The sequence below is a fragment of the Hemicordylus capensis genome, chromosome 2 (assembly GCF_027244095.1).
Source record: "Hemicordylus capensis ecotype Gifberg chromosome 2, rHemCap1.1.pri, whole genome shotgun sequence".
Lineage (NCBI taxonomy): Eukaryota > Metazoa > Chordata > Lepidosauria > Squamata > Cordylidae > Hemicordylus > Hemicordylus capensis.
Genome location: NC_069658.1, coordinates 3977187 through 3995206, shown reverse-complemented (window position 1 = coordinate 3995206; position 18020 = coordinate 3977187). Strand labels below are relative to the sequence as shown.

The 18020-nt window shown below is 43.6% G+C and overlaps 1 protein-coding gene across 10 annotated transcripts in view; it reads right to left on the bottom strand.

The window, feature by feature from the left end:
* UBAP2 (ubiquitin associated protein 2) overlaps positions 1-18020 on the bottom strand; it is a 173284-nt gene that overhangs the window by 83089 nt on the left and 72175 nt on the right. For all 10 annotated transcript variants that reach the window (XM_053297005.1, XM_053297000.1, XM_053297004.1 and 7 more), the window contains 2 exons: positions 6266-6320; positions 2141-2238 (listed from right to left, as the gene is read on the bottom strand). In XM_053297005.1, the coding sequence (XP_053152980.1) occupies positions 2141-2238; positions 6266-6320 (153 nt within the window). The remainder of the gene's footprint in view (positions 1-2140; positions 2239-6265; positions 6321-18020) is intronic.

Here is an 18020-nt window from a genome sequence, read left to right as displayed (position 1 = left end):
TTTTAAAATAAATACATTGCTTGGATAGGGAAAAGAATGCCCATGCAATTATAATATCCAAAGCTGCTTCCTTGCCTACAATTCTGTGATTTTATTATTTGTTTATTTAAAATATTTATACCCCGCCCCTCCAGTACACTACTGCTCAGGGCGGCTCACAACAATAAAATAGTTAAAATATATACAATTTTTAAAAAATTAACCAAATTGAGTAAACAAGTTAAAAAGTCAGGTTAAAAACCACAATCAGTATTAAGTACAAATTAAAAGTTATTTTAAAAACTAAAAACTAAGAATTAAAAAAACTAAAATCTAAAGAACCTACCAGATATAACCAAAGATGGAGCATTAAAAAGCCTCCTTAAAAAGATGTGTTTTTAGTTGTTTTTAAAAACAATGAGGGAGGAAGCAGGGTGAAACTCTTCAAGGAGGGCGTTCCAAAGCCGAGGGGCCACAACCAAAAGGGCCCTGTCTCTAGTCCCTGCCAACCAGATCTCTGTTAGTGGTGGGGCCATGAGTAGGCCCTGAGACAATGAATGGAGGACCCTGGCAGATTCATATGGGCAAATGTGGTCTGACAGGTAGCCCAGCCCCAAGCCATGTAGAGCTTTAAAGGTCAAGATTGGCATCTTGAATCTAGCCGGGAAGCAGACCGGTAACCAATGAAGTTGCCACAAGATGCGTGTGAAATGACTTGCACCTACGAGCATCCTTGCTGCAGCATTCTGGACCAGCTGAAGCTTCTGAACAGTCTTCAAGGGCAGCCTCACATAGAGCACACTGCAGTAGTCCAATCTGGATGCTAACAATGCATGAGTGACTGAGGTCAGGTCTGACTTCTCCAAGTAGGGTCACAGATGGCGTACCAGACATAGTTGGTAAAATGTGCTCCTGCACACTGCCGCCAACTGCACCTCCAAGGACAATGTCAGGTCCAGAAGAACCCCCAAGCTGTGGACTTTGTCTTTTAGAGGGAGCATAACTCCGCCCAAGACCAAATTTACCTCAGATGATCAGTTCTACCAACCCAGAGCACTTCCGTCTTATCTGGATTAAGTTCCAGCATGTTTGCTCCCATCCAGTCCAGAACAACCTCCAAGCCCCGGTTCAGAGCATCCACTGCCTCCCTGGTGTCTGCTGACTTAAAAGATAGGTAGAGCTGGGTGTCATCAGCATACTGATGGCACTGCAACCCACACCCATGGATGACCTCTCCTTGGGGTTTCATGTAAATGTTAAACAGCATGGGGGACAGAATAGAGCCTTGTGGCACCCCATAGGCCAAAGGCCAAGGGGTGGAGCAGGCATCCCCAATCAACACCTTCTGAGTATGACCCTCCAGGTAGGAGCAGAGCCACTGTATAACTGTGCCCCCAGGTCCCAACCTGGAGAGACGGATTCATCCTACAATGAAGACCAATGCCCACAATTATGCCCAGAGCCTTACTCCCTCCTCAACAACCCAGAAGGCTTGTTCTCATGACCAACAGCTTGATAAGAGAAGCATCCAATCAGGCTTCAAGTTCCACGTGTGCACCCAAGAAGTTGTTTCTCAGCAAAAATCAGGGTAGGAGGGGAGGGAAGTGATCGTGTGCTGGTGGCAATCTAGACAGGACAGCGGCAACCAACCCACAAAATCTACCCAGCACTGTATTGCAGGTGGAGTGAAAGCATGTCCTGTTTCATCCTACGCAGATTGCAGCTAATACATAATCACGTCTCTTCTCTCTACCTCGATTTTTGACAACACAAGATGACTGTTTCTCCAGAGCATGCACGGGGCTCCAGGTCTGGCAGGATTCTTCCTCCTACCCAGCTGTCGATCATGAGAACCAGCCCAGTGGCAGGCATTCAGAACAGTGGCACACTTGCAGAATCAACAAATTTGTGCTAGTCCAAGTAGTTAGTTTAGTTGTGCTAAAAACCCGGGGGTTTGTGCCTGAGTGCTATATGAGCACTCACAGCACTCTTCCGCAGAAGTTCCCATTAAAACAAAAGAGACATGCTGAAGTTGTGCAAGCTCCAGACTTAGTGCAATCATTTTGCACTAGTCAAACCAATGTCTTCCCAGAAATACTCTGCTGCTCTGCACGTCAGTGGAAGCCGTTTAGTTATACATATTTTTGTAAAGTTGCTTTACCTGTTCCATCAGCATCATTCTGCCCAGGCTCCCAAGGCTCCTTTGTTCCAAAACCATCTGTGGCAGAAGATTCCGTATAATCTGCTGGGTTAAATGTCCTACAGGTCAAGAGAGTTGAGAAAGTTAGAAATTTGTAGGGGACATTCAGTACTGCCTTATATAGAGTGCAATGTTTGGCTCATCTAGCCCAGGATAATCTGATAGATAGACAATGATCCTCCAAAGTCTCCAAGGTCTTTCTAAGCCTTGCTTCCTCGGCCTTTTTAACTGGCAGATGCTGGGGGCTGAATCTGGGACCTGATGCATGCAAATGACATGCTCGACTAATGAGATATGAAAGTGTGAAGGTGCCACTTGAACTGCCTCTCTGAACATGTTCGCCTGCAGAAGAAAGCACTCCTGTTAGATTGGGGGAGGGTGGGAGGAAAGCAGAACTGCTTCCAATGTAGTTGTTTAAATAAAAATACTGTTAATGAAATAGGACTGCAGCTCAATGGTTCAGCATTTGATTCGCATATATTATATCTCAGACCCAACAGCTGACATTTCCTTTTATTGCAAATATTTACATCTCACTTTTCAACAAGAGTTCTCAAAGCAGTTTAAGTAGAAAAATAAATAAGATGGCTTGCTGTCCCAAAAAATATTTTAATCAATCATAGCTGGCAGGGCCAGCAAGAAATGATTTCAAACGAAGTTTTCCGGAAATGTTTCCACTGCTCTATTTTTCTACAGAAAACTATATATTTCTAAGAATGCTTTGTTCATAATGATTAGCAACAATGCTATATTTAATGACTTAATTAGTAATGATGGATACAACAGTAGTCAAATTGGGCAGTTTCAAAATTGTAATCACTTTTTTAAAATTCATACATGCATATATAATGTAAATACATAGCTCTTTGGGTATGCTAAAATTAGCATGTATGGGGTTATCAGCACCTCCACCTTTCCCCCTAAAAAATTAAATATAAGCAATTGTCTGCTATTGAGTTGACATGTCTTAATATATTTCAGTATTCCAGTAACACTTTCCAAATCAAATTCTGCATTCATTTGAATATGAAGTGCATTTTAGGAAAAAAATTAGTATTTCAGTTCAAATACTTTTGGCTATGGGGGAAACGAGTGAGATATTTATACAGCATGCTAAGTTAACATGGCACATGCACTTTTTTTAGCTTTCTTTACTAAACCTGAAGTCAAGCACACTAAATCAAATCCAAGTTGATCTAGGACATTGGAAAGCTTTCAAAAAAATGTTTCTGGGAAACTAACATCACTGATGAGAAAAACCTGATTTAGATGGATCAATGAGGTAAGGCAGCTTCTTATACATAATAAAATATGATTTAATAAGCTTCTCAACTCAACCTGTAAGAAAAAGGATGGGCCATTAAGTGGCATATAGAAAAAGCAAGTTCATATGCAAGCAGCATTCCCTCTAACGTATGTGCACATGTGTGTGCTTCACAAGTTTTCTGATGTTCGCTCAGTTAATTTTACATCCTGCTCAGGTTGAATCAGGAAGGCCCCACTCTGAATGCAGGTGCACACACACTGCAGCCCAGAACAGAACTCATTCCGTACACAGATGGAAAACATGAGAGAACACTGTATACAAGTCACTAGTGATTTAAGAATACGCTGTGTATTTATAGCCCACTTTTTGACTATTCCCAAAGTGGTTTACATAGATATAAATAAATTAATATGGCTCCTTGACTCCAAAGGGCTCACAATCTATTTTTAAGAAAGCAAGAGACACCAGCAACAGCCACTGGAGGGATGTTATGCTGGGGATGTATAGGGCCAGTTGCTCCCCCACCCTCTTCAAAGAGAATCGCCACTTTTAAAAGGTACCTCTTTGCTCAAGTGGGGTGGGGAGTAAGACTGCTCTTCAAAAGAGAAATGTCTTGTCCATGTAAACATTTCTGATTAGGCCTCTCATCCCCTGCCCTTTTTCATGGCACTTCAGTATCAGAAAGAGGAAACATCTTCCTCTCTACAAGGGACATTTGCAAAAACTTTTGCTGAACATGATCTTAGTAAAGAGAGACAGCAGGAGATTCAGAGAACATGGATGCAATATCCAGAGCAAAGATAATTCAGCATTTCGATTCCTGTGGAATTAGACATTATCTTCTACACACAGCGAGGATGTGTGCAGACACATGGTGAGGATGTATGAGAGGAGAGCTGGTCTTGTGGTAGCAAGCATGACTTGTCCCCTTAGGTAAGCAGGGTCCACCCTGGTTGCATATGAATGAGAGACTAGATGTGCGAGGACGGTAAGATATTTCCCGTAGGAGATGGAGCCACTCTGGGAAGCGCAGAAGGTTCCACGTTCCCTCCCTGGCAGCATCTCCAAGATAGAGCTCACAGAGATTCCTGCCTGCAACCTTGGAGAAGTCGCTGCCAGTCTGTGTAGACAACACTGAGCTAGACGGACCAATGGTCCGAAGTAGTAAATGGCAGCTTCCTATGTTTCTATGTTCCAAACCTTGCTCTCACTGCACACAGAAGAAGAGGTAATGTCTGAACAGGTCCCCGATTCTGCCACTATCACACTTCTTAAAAAGTAGGATGAAGAACTTTATGTCTTTAAAACCTGCCTTTTAGCTCTACTCTGTTCAAAAGTGCAAGAGAGCAAACGTGCAATTAATTTGACACTGCCAGATGGTACCAAGGAGCAACCACCTACTGCCAGCAGAGGATGTAATTTCAGAAACCACAAGAGGAGAATAGCTTGGGTGAATGATCACAGAGAGGCCTACTAATTCTGCACCCCATCCCCTCAGCCTGATGTCCATTCTAGACTGTATAGAGAGCTTCTTTTAAAGCTCACATGTTGGGTTAACTGTTGGTATAGCAACCTCCATAGCCTCCATAATCACCACCAGTTCCATTTCCAAAGAAAAAAAGGGCTTCAGAAACCCCAACCACTGCTATCAATGTCTGTGTGCCAATGTCTGAGTGGCATTGGGTAGCCCTTATAGTTTCTCAAGTAACCACTAATTGCATCTGACCAACTGCTAGATTTGGATGTGTTTCTTCCTAGGCCTCTTGAAAAATGCTTAAAACCAAAGGAATATCACCATTAAGCCATTACAGACAGGGTAGTTAACATTCAGATGACTTTAAAATAATCTTAAAGGAAGTTATTTAACATACATAATACATTTTGCTTCTAGATTTTAATGTTTTTCATTACGTAAGTATTATTTACAGAGTAGCTTTAAGTGAACCTTCTCTAACACAAACAATGTACCCAAAGAAACTCTCTTGGAAGTTGCTCTTCACAAAGGTTCACCAGATCCAGGAGGTTTTTCTGGAGGTCATACACAATGGTGATATTGGCAAAACAAAAACAAACCGTAATAATATTACAATGCATCAACCTGTACTCTGCTTTGTAGCATTCACGGCATGGGTTTTTAAAATACCTGCTTTGGACACTTAATTGTGTGATTGTGAAGGTGGCAACAGGAATCAACATAATCAGAGGTGGCTACTCAGGGACGGCTACTCAGCAGCCTTCTCTGCTGCTGCCCCGAGGCTTTGGAATGCACTCCCTAATGAAATAAGAGACTCCCCATCTCTGACAACTTTTTAAAAGGCAGGTAAGACACATTTGTTCACCCAAGCTTTTAATTAGATTTACAGTTTTTAATAGTTTAGCACTGTGTTAAATTTTAAAGTTTTAATTTGTATTGTTTTGTTATAAACTGTCCAGAGATGTAAGTTTTGGGCAGTATACAAATATGTCAAATGAAACAAAAGTAATTCTCATCCTAGTTTTATGTTTTTCTCAGGCAACAAGCCAGCTGCTTGAGTTTATCAATCTCTGTCTCTACAGTGTTAAATTACTCCAGACAGCTTCCCTGGCAGTCAGGAGTGGGGAGACACTCATTTTGCTCAAGCCTGGTGTTTTTGCTACCTGTGACATTTTATCAAGTTTCCTGCTACTAGGATAAAGAGCATTAACATTTTGTGTATAATTTAGCTTTTGATTTTCCATTGCACAAATCTGTGTAATTTCTTTCCACTCAAAATCATGTTGACAGAGCCTCTTTTAGTTACTATATTATATCTTTCACCCAGCATGCTCTAAAAACCTACCCCATGCCTTGGGTTGAAAACCTCCCTGCTCCTCTTCCTCTGCCACGTCCAAATCCTGCAGGAAGAAAGAGCCCTGATTAAGGATGCAACATGGATAAGCTGAACATTCCGCTCCCAGACTGGGTGGTAAGATTCATCAAATTATCTCCTCTTCCCTTGTCCCATTTACTTCATAAGCAGCAAACATTCCTCATACACCAACAAGTAAATTCAGCAAAGTATTCTAGTAGGATAATGTTTTCTCAAGCCCCGGGGTTCTCAAGCTTGGGTCCCCAGGTGTAATTGGACTTCAGCTCTCATAGTCATCAACATCATCTACATGTATCAAGGAGAAAGCAACATCATATCCGGTTTCATTATGAAGTTACAGAGAAGACGACTTGAAAGGCCACTGAGAGCATCTGTGTATCCAAACCAACAGAAGTCACACATTCCACCAAAATAAGTGTCTGGCAAGCCATCTGATCCCCTGGGCTTGGCAGCTTATAACCATTCCCCTGAACCTGCTGCTTCCAGCATCTGCAGCCTCCCACTCTCACAAGTGCAGCATCCAAGGGCCATAGCAGGCTAGAGCTATACCATAGGCGGCTTACTAGGGAACAGACTTCCTTGACATACACTAAGGAACAGAACCCAAAAGACAAAGATTTGCTCCAGTACAGGACCATGAGATTGCTTCCAGCTTTACCACATTGCTATACCAATACTCAAGGATGGCTATACTATAGAATTCTGTACCAGAATACCAAGACAACCCAAATTCTGTACTCCAAACAAATTCCACTAAATTCCATGAATGCGTCTAATTGGCACAATTTAAACAAGCTTGTACAGTCAGCCTGATAAATCCTTCAGTCATTAAGAGACACGCTTAAGCTCCCAAGTCTCCAGCAGACAATGTACAACACGCACATGCTTTCTAATTTGAGTCTAGAGTCATAAGACCTTAGCTGTGTTCAAAAGAGACTAGGAGCAGAAACTTTTTGAAATCTTAACACTGTCCAAGGTCTGCCTTGAACTTCCCCAATTCCTGGAGAGTTCTCTAATCACATTCACTTTCATTCTGTTGCCATATGAGCCTCTAACATAGGAACATAGGAAACTGCCATATACTGAGTCAGACCATTGGTCTATCTAGCTCAGTATTGTCTTCACAGACTGGCAGCGGCTTCTCCAAGGTTGCAGGCAGGAATCTCTCTCTCAGCCCTATCTTGGAGAAGCCAGGGAGGGAACTTGAAACCTTCTGCTCTTCCCAGAGCAGCTTCATCCCCTATGGGGAATATCTTGCAATGCTCACACATCGTCTCCCATTTATATGCAGCCAGGGCAAACCCTGCATAGCTATGGGGGAAAGTCATGCTTGCTACCACAAGACCAGCTCTCCTCTCCTAAGTTCTAAGTTCACCTTGAATCTCTTCTCAGCTCCCATTTGCATCTTTTACTAAACAACTCCTTTACACTCATTCCTACATCCTTATGCCACCCGTCTTCTCAATCTAAGTCAGGCCTTCTCAACGTAGCCCCACCCCCATCTTTTTTTGGACTACAACTCCCATAATCCCCAGCCACAGTGCCCAATAGCCAGAGCTTATGGGAACTGTGGGCCAACATCTGCAGGAGGGCCAAAGTTGAGCAGCCCTGATCTAAGTGCTGATCTGCATCTTGCAAGATGCCTGTGCTAAGCAGGCTTTATTGTTTTAGGAATACATTGGCCCAATAAGTTGACAGAAACTACTGAAAAGCCAGATCCAAGTGTGCCTTATGAAACTTTAGAAGGCCATGACCAAGTGCTATATGCTTATGAACCAAGTCAAACAAGTATTAGAATTTGCAGTGGCCTTGACTGCAAAGATGACATGTTAGTAACTTAGCTCAGAAGATGAAGAATATATTGGTAAATAATGGAAAGCAAACATTTGAAAGCTCATAAGATTTTCAGCAGGGGCGGGCACTGATCCCTACTGAACAAATTATTGCTGAAACAAAAATGTTAAACTAAGAGATAGAGAATATTTGGTTTCAGCAATATTTTGTTCTACTGACAGGCAGGTATATTTCCTCCCTGGCCGAAAAACCTATGAGGTCTCAGTTTTGGCTGTCTGTTTGGGCTTAGCTCACTTTCCAGATTGGCAGGATGTTCTACATCTTCCAACTAGAATAAATTACATTATTATAAATAAATTACAAATGTGTCTTCTGCTTTCTAATGAAGGCCACTGAGAATTCCAAGGCTTTGCTGTTATTGTAAGAAATCAACCGAATCAGAAGGAAACTGATTAAGTTGGATATTGTAAGCAGCACTTCTCTAACCCACATTCTAGTTCTGAGGAGACATCATCTAAGGTCTTAGATTAAATCAGCAAGATGGTCTTAACCTAGGTAGAGACTGTCCACTCTGATTGGACGAACATACTGGCAAAAGCGGCTCATTGTCTAAAACAAGTTATACCTACTGCTTTTTATTCTTGCCTACTAGACTTTGGAAACTTGCTTTGGATTCTGCAGTTGCAGAAAAAGAATGGGGGAGAAGAGTCTCTTACCGGTTTTGAATTAACCATGCTAGTACTGAAAACACTCACTTTACAAAAGAGAGACTGCTTCTGAAAAACACACTTGTCCTTGTTTAGGGCCAGTTCTAAGTGATGTTAGAAGCCTGTGGATTTCTCTGTATTCTTTTCTCTCCACTTCTCAGGAGTGGTCAACAGGAGGGTGGAATGCAGAGCATTTGAAACAGGCCTTCGATTCCATGCTCCACAGCTCCATGACCAACTCACATGGTGGGACAACGATTGTTACCCAACCCAGAAAGCAGTTCTCTCATCACTAGCTTACTGGATCTCAAATCCCTGTTGCAAGAAAGCCATATCTCTTCCCAGGCTTTCCTGCGAAAGCGGAGCCCCAAGTATGCGATGAGAGAAGACGGTAGCATGGGCTTGCAGGGGGAAAGGAGAAAAGAGTGCCCACAGTTCCACCACTGCCAGGCTTTTAAAGCTTTTTAACTGCCAAACAGCTTCACCCCACTTCAACACCGATACACAGCCACAAGCAAGAACATCTGCCTTTTAAATCAACCAATCTTCTTAAACAAAGACTGCTAGGGAATATAATATATAGGTGAGGGGATGCGGGGTGCAGTCATAATCCTATAATGTCTTTGCCCTCCCTTTGCTGATTTAACTTGCTACAAAGCTTCTCTAATAACTTGAAATGTGTTTTGCCACACTGCCTTTACTTATACATTTCTACTTCCTAGACTTTGCAAAGCCTGTTTTTTATTCCTGTCCTCTAAAAGAGCCGACAACATCCTTAAAATACAGACACAAACAATGTTTCTTCAGGGTTCAACTTTTTAACTAGGCTCCCCTCAAACAGGAGTAAGGTTTGCAATACATGCCAAATGTTAAAGGACATGCTTTAGAAATGACATACAACAAGAACTCTGAGTCAGAATCCCTGAACTGATACTTTTATTTTGTACTAATGGCATGGGAGGTACTGGTTTACAACAACAATCCAGGAGATTCTTAAGTACCAGAATCCAATACAGATCAAACCATGAGTTTCCTAAGGAAAGGTCGTTTTTCACCACACCACTCTAGTCCTTACACAAGCTGTTAGGCCACAGTCACATGAACCAAGACACATTTGCTCAAGAACATCCTTTCTTCTTCTTCTCCTCTGTCCCTATCCCATCTTATTTTGTTTTATCCCATCCTTCCTCCAAGGATCTCAGGGCGGCAGACCATGGTTCTCTCCTCTGATTTTATCCTCACAACTCAGAGGAAGGTTAGGCCAAGAATGTGTGATTGGCCCAAGTTCACCCAGGAAGCTTCATGGCTAAGGAGGGATTTCAACTCAGGTCTTCCTGGTTAACAAACTCCCTGTAGCAATTTGCAATTGCCTGGGCCATCAGACTTGGGGGTGGGGGGGTGGGGTGGAGGAATGACAACTGTACCCTGGCTGGCCAGAAAGCTCCACTCCATGACACACAGTCTTGAATCCTGGTGGAAAGCCCAAGCCACAAACACAATGTAGAATCAGTGTTGGTTCCATACGTGGCTCGGAAGACTGGCCTTCTCTTAAAAGCAGAGAAGACAAAGCATGTGAGGGCAACTCCCTCCTGAATCATCATGTGTCTTTAAGGCTAGCTGAATCACCCACTGCTCTCGCTGCTAGGATCATATTCAACACAAGTTTCCACAAGTGCCCCTTCTAGAGAGGAAGAAGCCTTCCTCTCTCTGACAGACTGAAGTGCCATGGAGAGGAGCACAGGACGAGAGGCCTAATCAGATATATATTTACATGGATGAGTGATCTCTCTTTTGAAGAGCAGTCTACCCCTGCTAACTGAGTAAAGAGATACCTTTTAAAGTGGATTCTCTTCTATTTAGCAGGGGGAGAACTGGCCCTATCCATCCCCAGCAGAGCATGCCTCCAGTGGCTGTTGCTGGTATCTGCCTTGTGTTTCTTTTTAGACTGTGAGCCCTTTAGGGACAGGAGACCATCTTATTTATGTATTTTTCTATGTAAACTGAGATCTTTGATTGAAGAGCAGGCTATGAATAGTAGTAGTTGTCAGGGGCGTATCTAGGATAGGGCAGGCAGGGCACGTGCCCCGGAAGCCACTTGAAGGGGGGCACCATTTTCTAAAATAAAAAAAATAAAAAATGGCTGCCGAAAACAAAATGGCCACCATGCATGCTCAAATGGCCTCTGTGAGGCCCTAGGCCATGCCAGGAATCGCAAAGGCCATTTGAGCATGCACGGTGGCAATTTTGTTTTCAGTGGCCTTTTTTAAAAGAAAAAAAATTAAAAATGGCCACTGCACATGCTCAAATGGTCCCTGCGAGGCCCTAGAGGCCAGCGGGGGGAGGGGGAACCATTGCAGACCCCCCCCCACGGCCTTTAGGAAGCCCCCCGAAGGGGCTACAGGTAAAAAAAATTAATTTAATATAAGTCACTGTACACATATTTAGTTTGGCACTATGTACAGAGAATCAAGGCTTGTGAATACTGAGCTGAAGCTTATGAGCTAGGATTGTATTCATTTGCTCTTACTTTGCTTCTTGTGATAAGTGAGTTAAATGGGTTAATATGTTAATATGGCTATTAATGTTGAGTTTGTCTTTGAATCAGTGTGAAATCCTTAGTATTAAGGCCTCTGGGAATTTCTTGCTCTCTTTGTCTCATTTTAACTGTCTTTCTGAAAGACTAGAATATATTCCAAGCAGTGACACAGTTTACTCTGCATATCCTTTAATTATTTTCAGAGTATCTGGGAAAAGTCAAATTCTCCATTTATTTTTTAAACTTATGTAATAGCGATGCTACAATGCATAATAGAGAATTAGACAGACACTTCTGTTTAGTTTTCCAAGTATACCTCCACATAGTTTTGGGGTATTTCATGAGCCCCAGCATACTGAAATTTGTAGTTTTCCAGCATTTTTTTGGTCTGGCTACATCCACTGCTAAATAGTTTCTGAAATATTAAAAGATTAACGAGCCTGACTTGTATTTTTTAGCTGTTACTATGGTAAAGCTATCTGAAAGATGGGCGTCAGATATCTGGACAGAGGGCGCATTTTCAGTGCTTGCCCTAGGCGCTATTTTCCCTAGATACGCCTCTGGTAGTTGTCATCTACATCCCTGAACCACTCTACACTTCATCTTCCTCGGTGGGAACACTATTAAAGCCTTTGTGAAACAGAACCTGTCACAGAAGATTGTTATAAGACAAGACCACAACCGCAAAGCAAAACTGAACCCACACACAGCCATACTGCAGCACTACATCCTAAGGAGTAAAATTCAGCTGAAGGATTTATTTACTTTAAAAGCTTGGTCCTGAGAGATAATACCTAAATACAAGGTACTGGCAGCAGGAGCGGCAGCTGCAAGTTACCAAGAGCCATGTGGTTGGCAACAATCTGCAACCAGTGTATTGTTGCTGGGAGCTTACACACTCATCCCTCATCATCAAGGGGCAAGCAGAGATTATACAGAATGACTGTTTCATTTTTATCCCAACCTCTCCTGCAAGGAGTTCAAGGTGGCATACATTGGGGGTTCCCACTCTTGAGTCCCCAGATATTGACTACGACTTCCATCATCCCACTGTAACTGTGGATTATGAAAGTTGTAGTCCATCACCATCTGGAGATTCAAGATTGGAAGCCCCTGGCACACATCCTTCTGCTGGACTCAGCAGGTTTCCAAAAGGCCTTGGAGGGTTTCGATGTTGGTGCGGCTGGTGATTCTGTCGATGCCCTTGTGAGAACCTGGAATAGAGAACTCACCAGGGCAGTAGATATTATTGCTCCTAAGCATCCCTCCAGGCCTGCTTCTAAGATGGCCCCTGGCACACAGAGGAGTTGTGGGGGATGAAGCGGCTTGGTAGGCAACTGGAACGCAAGTGGAGGAGAACTCAGCTCGAATCTGACAGGATGCAGCACAGAACCCATCTGAAGACCTACGCAATGGCAGTGCGCGCAGCAAAAAAGCGTTTTTAGTCGGCGCGCATTGCGTCTGCGGGTTCACGTATGGCAGAGTTATCCCAGGTGGTGAGGAGTATAATTTCTGCTTCTTCTGCCTCAAATCAGCTCCCGGAGATACTCTGCTGTGACGCCTTCAGTTGGTTCTTTGCGGATAAAATCTCCTGTATTCGGGCCGACTTGGACTCCACTATTTCTGCAGGGTCTGTGAGGGAGGTATCCCGCAATCTCTTTTGCAGTATTAGGTTGGATTAGTTTCAATCTGTGACTCCTGATGACGTGGACAAGCTTCTTGGAGAGCTACGCCCTACCACTTGTTCTCTGGATCCTTGCCCAACCTGGCTGCTTCAATCTAGCGGAGAGGTTGGTGGAGATGGCCTAGTCAATATCATAAATGCATCGCTGAGGGAAGGTAGGGTGCCTCCCTGTTTGAAGGAAGCAATAGTTACACCGCTTCTTAAGAAGCCTCCCCTGGATCCCTCAGCAATGGATAGTTATAGGCCAATCTCCAATGTCCCCTGGCTGGGCAAGGTAATCGAGAGGGTGGTGGCTAACCAGCTCCAGGCGGTTTTGGAGGAAACTGATTATCTAGACCAGGGTTTCTCAACGTGTGGGTCCCCAGATGTTACTGGACTTCAGCTCCCATAATCCCCAGCCCCAGCGGCCTTTGGTTAGGAATTATGGGAGCTGAAGACCAATTACATCTGGGGACCCACACGTTGAGAATCCCTGATCTAGACCCATTTCAAACTGGCTTTAGAACGGGCTATGGGGTTGAGACAGCCTTGGTCAGCCTGATGAATGACCTTTACCGGGGAATCGACAGAGGGAGTGTGACTCTGCTGGTTCTTCTGGATCTCTTGACGGCAATCAACACCATTGACCATGGTATCCTTCTGGGTCACCTGGGAGAGTTGGGAATAGGGGGCACTGCTCTTCAGTGGTTCTGTTCCTATCTCTCGGGTAGATCCCAGATGGTGGAGCTTGGTGACAGTCACTCCTCAAAGCAGGAGCTGTTATATGGAGTCCCTCAGGGCTCCATTCTGTCACCAATGCTTTTCAATATCTACATGAAACCACTGGGTGGGGTCATCAGGAGGTTTGGTGCTGGGTGTTATCAGTATGTTGATGACACCCAAATCTACTTCTCCCTTTCATCTTCAGGAAATGGCACTCATTCTCTAAATGCCTGCCTACAGGCAGTAATGGGCTGGATGAGGGATAACAGACTGAAGCTGAATCCAAGCAAGACAGAGGTGCTCATTGTGGGGGCTCAGAATCTGAGGAGTGAGTTAGATCTTCCTGTGCTGGATGGGATTGCAGTCTCCCAGAGGGAGCAGGTGCGCAGCTTGGGAGTACTCCTGGACCCAGGCCTCAGCCTGGTATCTCAGGTGGAGGCCATGGCCAGGAGTGCTTTCTATCAGCTTCGGCTGATTCGACAGCTGTGCCCATTCCTTGAGGAGGATGACCTCAAAACAGTGGTGCACCAGCTGGTAACCTCCCGGCTTGACTATTGCAATGCACTCTATGTGGGGTTGCCTTTGTACGTAGTTCGGAAACTTCAATTAGGTCAGTATGCGGCAGCCAGATTGGTCTCTGGGGTAACCCGGAGAGACCATATTATGCCTATTTTGAAACAATTGCACCGGCTGCCGGTATGCTTCCGGGCAAAATACCAAGTGCTGGTTATTACCTTTAAAGCCCTGAACGGCTTAGGCCCGAGTTACCTTAGAGAGCGGCTTCTTCTGTGTGATCCCCACGGCACATTAAGGTCATCTGAGGAGGTTCGTCTCCAGTTACCACCAGCTCGTCTGGTGGCGACTCAGAGGCGGGCCTTCTCTATAGCTGCTCCGGGGCTGTGGAATGCGCTCCCTGAGGAAATCCGCAATTTGAGTTCTCTATTAGCCTTCAGGAGAGTCCTTAAAACGTATTTGTTTGGCCTGGCTTTCCAGGGTTTTTCAATCAGTTTTAATATTCTAACCCAATTTTGGAGCTTTTAATTACCGTAATTGTTTAATTGTTGTTTAAAATGTTTTAAATTGTTAATTGTTATATTGCTTTTAATTTGTTTTAGCTCTTTATTGTTTTAGTGGTTTATTTTAATTTGCAAACCGCCCTGAGCCATTTTGGAAGGGAGGTATATCAATCAATCAATCAATCAATCAATCAAATAAATAATACAGCCCATTTTCGCTTCACAACAGCCTTGTGAAGTAGCTTAGGTTAGGAAAGTGACTGGCCCAAAATCACCCAGCAAGCTTCATAAGAACATTAGAACAGCCCTGCTGGATCAGGCCAAAGGCCTATCTACTACAGCATCCTGTTTCACACAGTGGCCCACCAGATGCCTCCAAGAAGCCCATAGGCAAGAGCAGAAGGTTTACCCTCTCTCCTGCAGTTAATCCCCTGCAATTGGTATTTAGAGGTATCCTGCTTCTGAGACTGGTGGTAGCTTTTAACCATCATGGGGTAGCCTATAGCCACTGATAGACCTGTCCTCCAGGAATTTATCTAGACCCTTCTTAAAGCCATGCAGGTTGTTGGCTGTCACCACATCTTGTGGCAAAGAATTCCATAGGTTGATTATGCATTGTATGACAAAGTATTTCCTTTTGTTGGTCCTAAATTTCTTGGCAATCAGTTTCATGGGATGACCCTGGTTCTAGTGTTATTCAAGGGACAAAAATTTCTCTCTCCACAGCATGCGTAATTTTATAGACCTCTAACATGTCACCCCTCCAGTCTTTCTTCTGAACAAAAAACCTCCAAAATGTAGCCTTGCCTCAAAAGCAAGGTGCTCCAGGCCTCTGATCATCTTGATTGCCCTCTCCTGCACCTTTTCCAGTTCTACAATGCCCTTCTTAACATAGCGTGACCAGAACTGTATACAATACTCTAAATGTGGCCACACCATAGTTTTGTATAAGGGCATTATAATATTAGCAGTTTTATTTTCAATCCCCTTCTTAATGATCCCTAGCATGGAATTGGCCTTTTTCACAGCTGCCGCACATTGAGTCGACACTTTCAACCAACTGTTCACCATGACCCCAAGATCCCTCTCCTGGTCAGTCACCGACAGCTCAGATCGCATCAGCGTATACTTGAAATTGAGGTTTTTTGTCCCAATATGCATCACTTTACCCTTGCTAACATTGAACAGCTTTTGCCATTTTGTTGCCCATTCCCCCAGTTTGGAGAGATCCTTTTGGAGCTCCTCTCAATCTGTTGTGGATTCTGCTATCCTAAATAGTTTGATATTATCTGTACATTTGACCACCTCGCTGCTTACTCCAACTATCTAGATCATTTATGAACAAGTTAAAGAGCATTAGTCCCAATACAGATCCCTAGGGGACCCCACTTCTTACTTTCCTCCATTGTCAAAACTGTCAATTTATACCTACCCTGTTTCCTGTCCTTCAATCAGTTACCAATTCACACATGAACCTGTCCCCTTATCCCATGACTGCTAAGTTGTCTCAAGAGTCTGATGAGGAATTTTGTCCAAAGCTGTTTGAAAGTCCAAATACACTAAGTCACCTGGATCACCTTTGTCTACACTCCTGCTGAGATTCTCAAAGAACTCCAAAAGGTTTGTGAAGCAAGATTTACCTTTGCAGAAGCCATGCTGGTTCTCCCCCAGCAGGGCCTGTTCTTCTATGTGCTTTACAATTTTATCCTTGAGAATGCTTTCCATCAATTTGCCTGGAAAACAGGTTAAGCTAACTGGCCTGTAATTGCCCGTGGAACCCTTTTTGAAAAATCAATGTTACACTGGCTACTTTCCAGTCATCCAGTACAGAGCCTGATGGTGGGGATAAACTATATATTTTTGCAAGGAGGTCAGCAATTTGAGTTCTTTAAGTACTTTCGGGTGGATGCCCTCTGGCCCTAGCAATTTATTAGTTGTTTTTCCCCCCAGACAGTTTAGAGCGTCTTCTCTCATCACATCTATCTGATTCCATTCTTTAGCCTCTATCCCTGAGAAGGTCGGATCAGGCATAGGTATACACTTAGTATCCTCTGCCGTTAAGACAGGTGAAAACAACTCGTTTAACTTCTCTGCAATCCCCATATCTTCCTTTCACTCCCTCATCATCTAACGGTCCAACCGCCTCCCTGGCAGGTTGCCTGCTTTTGAAGTGATTAAAGAAATTTTTGTTATTCCCCTTGATGCCTTTCGCATCAAACTCTCCTTTCGCCTCCCTTATTGTCTCCTTGCATTTCTTTTGTCAGATTTTGTGTTCCTTTCTGTTCTCTTCATTTGGGAAGGCCTTCCAATTTCTGAAGCAAGTCTTCCTCCCCTTTATAGCTTCCTTGACTTTACCCATTAGCCATGCTGGCATCCTCCAGGACTTGGTACCTTTCTTCCTTTTTGGTACACATTAAGAACATAAGATGATAAAAACAGCCCTGCTGGATCAGGCCCAAGTCCATCTAGTCCAGCATTCTGTTTTGCACAGTGGCCCACCAGATGCTGCTGGAAGCCACAGGTAGGTGGTGAGGGCATGCCCTCTCTCCTGCTCTTACTCCCCTGCAACTGGGACTCAGAGGCATCTTGCCTTTGAGGCTGGCCTATAGCCCTCCGACTAGTAGCCGTTGATAGACCTCTCCTCCATGATCCAAACCCCTCTTAAAGCCATTCAGGTTGTTGGCTGTCACCACATCTCATGGCAGAGAATTCCACAAGTTGACTATGTGTTGTGTGAAAAAGTACTTCCGTTTGTTGGTCCTAGATTTCCTGGCAATGAATTTCATGGGATGATCCCTGGTTCTAATGTTATGTGAGAGGGAGAAGAATTTCTCTCTATCCACTTTCTCCACACAGTCTAACTGGGCTTCTAGTATTGTGGCTTTAAATTATCTCCATGCATTCTGGAGCGAAGGGTATTTCCTGATTTTTCCTTTTAGTTTTCTTTTCACCAAACTCCTCATTTTAGAGAAGTTTCCTCTCCTGAAATTCAAGTTGTCTGTATTAGATTTCCTTGGCAATTCTCTCCTTGAATGTATGTTGAATTTGATTACATTACGGTCACTGTTCCCTAAAGGTTCCATGACACTTGCATCTCCACACCAGGTCCTGTGTACCACTCAGGATTAAATCCAAGGTCGCCTTCATTCTAGTTGGTTCCATGACCAACTGTTCTAAGGCACAGTCAATTAATCAATCAATCTTTATTACAGTCCCAGACCAGCAGAAGAATAAAAGTATACAAGGGCAAGAAAAAAATGCTAAAAATACATTGCAATCTAAAATA